Genomic DNA, 6,137 nt, shown 5'->3' on the forward strand with positions numbered 1-6,137 from the left:
TTATTGGATGTACTACTTTATATGTGTTTATTATCCATGCATCTAGATAATGATATCCTGCATTTTTGCGGATACATTTCAGTGCCTCTAATCTTTCATTTTTGTGTACTTTTTTTTCAACATGCATAAGATCTATGCTCATCACCAAGCTTTTCTGTAAATTAGCATGATTTAAAGCAGTTTCACCATCTTTGTTAGAATAATGTAATATATCTTCAATATTCAAATCAGTTGTAAAAGATTCATTAAATTGTTGAAGTATCTTTGGGCATAGTAATATTAAACATATTCTTTTAACCCAGTTTTCTGCTCTAATTTTAGCAGCTAAAACAAGATTCCATTTTAGGAATTCCTGAATCATTTCCACATTTCTTGCACCCTTCAGTATTTGGTCTAGGTCAATCTCAGTCATTATTTTATGGTAGAAGTCACCTATGGTATAACAACAGAATATTAAAATGTTTATATAATGCTTTAATGTCAAAGTGAATTTGTGAATGTTATTTATTGTCTTTAAAAAATCTTACCAAGTTTGTTATTCTTTGTATTATCATTTATGTTCTTTTGAACAAGCTTTTGAAATTCTCTTGGATTCTGAAAAATTCTATTTTTTTAGGAAAGTTCTTGACAATTTTTACAAATTCTTTAAAAAATTTATATTTTTGTACCTGAAATATTATATAACCAATACCATCCCACATTTTCTCAAGAGCTTCTTTTGCCATACTGGTTTGTATACTCCAATCTTGACCATTAATATTTTTAACTTCTTCATAAGGATCAATATTATCTCTGACTATCAGCAGCTTTACAATATTTCCATAGGTCCTGTTAACCTCTCTAGACATAAGGTAGGAAGAACATTTTAATTTTGACAATGTACCTTTTATTATATTTAAACATTGAATGTTTGAACATCATTTCAGTGTTATTATTGGGTTAAAATTTTTTTTGTGTAATCCTAAAACACTAGAAAAGGTATACAAATGATATGTGAAACAAGGATGACAACATCCATAAGTAGCGAAGCTCAAAAATTATGGATGGATATCCGGAAAAAATGTTTATTGCAGTTCCATTAAAAAAAAACATTAAACTAAAAAATCATGAAACCTTGTAAGATTTATAACGTGAAAATCTAGGAATCGATCTAGCACCTCAACAAATTAGCAAATCTCAATGAAACTTTGTAGGGATATGTAAATTGTGAACTTATTTCATCCCTAAAAATATCAGCCGTCTATCTCAAATAGGAGTAAAGAAAATCATGAAAACCTAAAAATCTAGGAATCTAACAAGCACCCTAACCAATAAGCAAATCTTGATAAAACTTTATAAAAGTATCCAGAATATGAAAGTATTCAATCCCTGAAAATTTCAGCTGTCTATGTTGAATAGAAGTTGAGAAAATCATGAAAACTTAAAAATGTAGGAATATATCTAGCACCCAACCAACTGGTAAATCTTAAAACTTGGCGAAAATATGAAGACTGTTAACATAATTAATCCCTAAAAATTTCAGACGGACAGACGGACGGACATTTCGAATTATAGAGTAGCTTTGCTGCTAAAAATGATGCATCCAAACTTACTCATTTTTATTGAACTGTTCATAGTTAGGTATTTTTTCAAAAGCTAGATCAATTGGTCTCTTCTCTAAAAATTGATATTGTCATTCACTTTTGTTAATGTTAAAGAAATATATTATGAAAATGCTAAATCCAAATTGTATACCATTTTTATCTTTGTATGTTGAACCAATATCTTTATATTTAATCATCAGTTTAACAGCTTCTTCATTTCCATTTGCACAAGCTATGTGAAGCGGATATCTAAATGAATATGTGTATAAGATATAAGTTATAAAATATAAGTTATTATAAGTTTAAGATATTTACAACATTGCAATGAGATGCTGTTTTACTTCATCTTTGAGAATGTTGATGATGTTTATTGATATAGTTTTGTCGTATTAAAAGTAAATTTGAATTTATCATAATATATTATTATTATGTTTTTTACCTTTTAAATGTGTTTGGAATGTTCAATTTTGCTCCATTTTTTATGAGCATGTCTATACATTCAATATTTCCTTTTTCAGTAGCATAGTGTAGTGGTGTTTTGCCAATATTATCTATTTGATCTATATTTCGCTTTTCTTTTTCTAAGATAACTTGAATCAAATCTTTATTTCCAGCTTCAGCAGCATAGTGTATTGGTTGTTTCCCTAATTTATCTTTTTGCTCTAAGTGTGCATTATGAGATAAAAGTATTTCAAGTACATCTAGATTTCCATGAATTATTGAAAGGTGAGCAGAAGTGTACTCATTTGTGTATTCTTTAGGGGTTTTAGAATCAATATATTTTAATCCTGACTTTCCTCGAAATTTTTTTTTGCTGAGGTAATTTTTTACTACGTCAGGATAACCACCAATACTTGCAAGCTGTAATATGTTGTAGCCAGGCTGTTTTCCAAACATCTTCAATTTCTTATCATTCAAAACAAAATATTCTAATGTTACTTGAGCCTTTTTCATTTTCACCCATTGTTCCAGCCCATTTTCTTAAAATTGTCAAATAATAATTTTTTTTCAAATTTTGTAACAATTATATTGATATTATGCATAAATTATACCTTCTAATTCATCTAAAGTTTTAATTTCTTTTTCAGCTAATATTTCTACTATTTCATCTTTTTCATTATAAGCAGCAACAACCAAAGCAGAATTTCCTAAATAATTAGTGTTTTCAGATTTCTTGTTTGTAAGATATCCTTAAAAATATTTCCTGTATGGCTTTGATACCGCTTAGTATCGGCTGGATTTTAACTGGTTCTCAGCCTTGCTGAAAAATTATGTATAGTATTCAGGGATGTCCAAGGGGGGGTGGGTAAATATTTTTGGGGGGTAAAGGGTAATTACCCTCCCTCAAAATTGCCAAAATTTTTAACTTATAATTTATATCCCCCCCCCCCCAAATAAAAAAAAAAGCTTGGACGTATTTGCTTATACAATATAAAGAATATCCCCCCAATTCTAATTTTAAATTTTTAACCCCTCCCCCCCCCCCAAAAAAAAAAGCTTGGACGTCCTTGATAGCAGCACAGACAATTTTACAGGAGTATTAAATAAAAATCATATGCTGTAATAAATAACTATTATCACCTTCATCATCTACTATTTCCTCAATGATGTTGGGATATTTTTTAACAAGTTTCTCAACACACTCTTTTGAACCTTCCTTGGCTGCAAATCCAAATAGTTTAATTCCTAAACATATACAGAATCACAATTTATTTAAGAATTTTGAACGTAGATCAAGCGCAGTTATTTTAAGATTTAACTTGTTGAGTTGGATTATGCTAAATTACCTTAGTTTCTTGACTAATGTCAATCAAATTATAGAAAGTAGTAAGCTGTTTTTGCGTGTGTAGCAAATAATCTCGCTAACCGCCGAACCGATTTGGTTCTCTTTTAAAGCGAAGCTTTTTAGATGTCCAGGGAAGGAATATACTTTTATTTTTTATATTATAGTTTAAAAATAGGAGAGGTGGGCCTACTTGACTCCCTATCCCCAAACCTAGAAGCTTCTCCAGGCATAGCCACTAGTTAATTATAAATTAGCTCTTTAAATGATACGTGTTGTTTCTTCCAAACTATCAATATAGCTCAAGTCTCCTTTCAAACATAATTTATCTCCATTTTCTATTTTAATTAATATTTCCTCGTCATTGTTTACATCCATTTGTGATCAACTTTCTACAAATCTAAAATTGTTTATTTAATGTAAAGTTAATGGCGTTATCCTCTTAGAAATTTAAAAAAAAAATTTTTTTTTAATTTTGAGAATTTAGAGGCTAGGGGCGAAACTGCTAGTTACAAATAAACTAACAGACCAAAAGATTTACTAACAGGTAAATTAAGAGATGGAGAAACTTAAATTAAAAATCATAGAGTAACTTTAAAAAGCTTATAATAGATATTTATCTATCGTATTATAGACAGCTTTCCGCGGATAGAAAAAAAAGAAATAAAATTTATTCAAAACAGTTTTGTTAGCTCCGAGAGGCTGAAGAACAGGGCTACCAAAACTGGTATATGTATTATGATTTTACTCATAATTATCTGTAATACGTTAAAATACATGATTTTCAGTATGGCTTAGAACTGGTAATAATCCAGCTGATATTAACCGGTTTCGAAGCCGTACTCTAAAAGAAATTTATGAATAAGTATTTGAAACTGGTTATCTAAAACTAAAATCTATATTTACCCTTACAGATCGGGCCCCAATTCCCACCTTAATAGATCGGGGAGGGGGGGGGGGCAAGAGCCCCCCCCCCTCTATCTCGGCTCCTGGTACAGATAAAGACGTAAAAATTTTTTCTGGTTGTTCATGTGTATGTTTAGAGAAAATTACTTTTTCTAGTCATAGCAGTCAGACCGCTCCTTAGCCGCTTTTTAGCGGCTAGCCGCTAAATTTTAAAACAGCTGTAGAGCGGCCAATTTTGCAGCTAGGATGACCAAATTTTAGGACAAACTTTTAATTTTCATAACAAAAAAATTACTTTTTCTGATCATCGCCGAAAAACGGCAAATAACGGGAACCGCCATTTTCGGCGGTTACGGCGGAAAACGGCGGTTGGCGGCGCAAATTAATAATTTTATCTGTTTATTATTGCTCAAGGATTTACCAAAAAAAATTTTAGGTCTTTAGCTGTAATAGAAGCCACGATATTCATGATATATGTCTGTAGTAAAAGCCGGACAAAAATCGGTCATAAAGTCGGTCAGGGAGCGGTCAAACGGTCATAACACCACTTTTCTCAGAAGGTCATTGATATCTAAGTATTCACCAAAAAAAATTTAGGTTTCTACCTTATACACAAAAGTCATAATGTAGAAATTAAGATTTATTTAGTTTTTTTTGCTACCCAACCGACGTTGACCGGACACCACGACCGACACAGACCAGATATCCTAATAAAATCAACTCTTGCCGACGTATAATTACTAAACTTAAAAAGTCATGAAGTTACAGCTCTCCATCTTACCTACAAAAAAAATGAGATTGAAAAAACTAGAGGGGGGGGGGCCGGCTCTTGGAGCCCCCCCCCCCTCCCCGATATGTAAGGGTTAACAAGGATGACAACATCCATGATGAGCTAAGTTCTTGAAAATAAGAGTAAGGAGGACAGCCAATCATATGGTCAGAAATTAATGTCCATTTACCGTTAAATTAAAGCGTTACCGACCGCATTAGAGATGGACCAAGCAAATTGAGAATAGATAACAAAAAATCAGTATTCTGTCTTAAACAGCAGCTGGGCAAATCACACATACCCTTCAAAGTAACTAATAGACGATAAAACAGACAGATTTTGAATTATAGAGTATCTTCACTGAAAAAAAACACTCTATGCTTTTTTAAACATAAGTTTTTAGATAAAGCTAAAAATAAACACGTTACGGTAATTTAATAAGATCGTATTGACATTTGAACTGCAAGGGTTAAGTCGATGCTAATATTTTTATGGTCTGTGAACTGATCTATAAACGAGGTCCATATTAGCAACCTAAATAGACAACAAATATTCCCCTGTCAATCTATCCACGTATTCTATATCCATGCACTTAACTGACATAATACACTTATTTTTTTGTAAATCATTGATGATATTGTGCAATGCAACGAATATGTGTGAGTTATAAAGTAGTTGTGCTACAAAAGTTAAAGTAAATGTTAATTATGTGTATGTTCAGTGAACCAAGACGCTGCTCCCCGACAACTAGCAACACATCTGAGAAATTTCTCCATGCAAGAATAGAAATTATAATAATGATGAATTATTTTTATGCCAAAAACGCGCAATTATTCAACTCTTTAGTTCGATCTTTAAATAATTTCATAGCTTTAAACTTATTTTATTAATTTAAAGCAATTTCATGCGCATATTGACATCAACAATACTTAATATTCCCAGACAATCGATATATAAGAGGATATCATATATGACAGGGGAAACTTTTCGTCAATTTAGGCTGCAACTATTGTCCTCATTTTTGGTCAGGACGTTCCATCAGTAGGATTAGAGGGTATGGGATATAAGTCTTAGAAAGGGGTATCTATAATAGCCA

The 6,137-nt window shown here is 31.5% G+C and overlaps 2 protein-coding genes across 2 annotated transcripts; both read right to left on the reverse strand.

Moving 5' to 3' along the window:
* Positions 1–357: 357 nt before the first annotated feature.
* Positions 358–2,535, reverse strand: LOC145332477 (uncharacterized). The gene is made up of 5 exons (XM_080177481.1): positions 2,023–2,535; positions 1,735–1,832; positions 1,593–1,656; positions 669–840; positions 358–594 (listed from the first exon to the last, which is right to left on the reverse strand). Exons 1-5 carry the CDS (start codon positions 2,478–2,480, stop codon positions 514–516), a joined length of 873 nt encoding a protein of 290 aa, XP_080033607.1. The 5' UTR covers positions 2,481–2,535; the 3' UTR covers positions 358–513.
* An 83-nt stretch (positions 2,536–2,618) lies between these two features.
* LOC145326697 (uncharacterized) lies at positions 2,619–3,762 on the reverse strand. Its single transcript, XM_080170067.1, has 3 exons — positions 3,639–3,762; positions 3,165–3,269; positions 2,619–2,731 (listed from the first exon to the last, which is right to left on the reverse strand). Exons 1-3 carry the CDS (start codon positions 3,742–3,744, stop codon positions 2,619–2,621), a joined length of 324 nt encoding a protein of 107 aa, XP_080026193.1. The 5' UTR covers positions 3,745–3,762.
* Positions 3,763–6,137: the final 2,375 nt, after the last annotated feature.

This window comes from Acartia tonsa, chromosome 1 (genome assembly GCF_053477335.1).
Source record: "Acartia tonsa isolate MP-2025a chromosome 1, ASM5347733v1, whole genome shotgun sequence".
NCBI classification, from domain to species: domain Eukaryota; kingdom Metazoa; phylum Arthropoda; class Copepoda; order Calanoida; family Acartiidae; genus Acartia; species Acartia tonsa.

Bases quoted from the DNA above. Each gene is read 5' to 3' on its own strand.
- LOC145332477 (XM_080177481.1), bottom strand. From the start codon at position 2,480: ATGTTTGGAAAACAGCCTGGCTACAACATATTACAGCTTGCAAGTATT. The intron at 1,833-2,022 runs GTAAAAAACATA...ATATTCATTTAG, and splicing joins ATTCCAAACACATTTAAAAG to ATATCCGCTTCACATAGCTT. The intron at 841-1,592 runs GTAAGTTTGGAT...CCTTATGTCTAG, and splicing joins GAACAGTTCAATAAAAATGA to AGAGGTTAACAGGACCTATG.
- LOC145326697 (XM_080170067.1), bottom strand. From the start codon at position 3,744: ATGGATGTAAACAATGACGAGGAAATATTAATTAAAATAGAAAATGGA. The intron at 3,270-3,638 runs GTATCATTTAAA...GTATATGTTTAG, and splicing joins TAGTTTGGAAGAAACAACAC to GAATTAAACTATTTGGATTT. The intron at 2,732-3,164 runs GTGATAATAGTT...CTAATTATTTAG, and splicing joins GGAAATAGTAGATGATGAAG to GAAATTCTGCTTTGGTTGTT.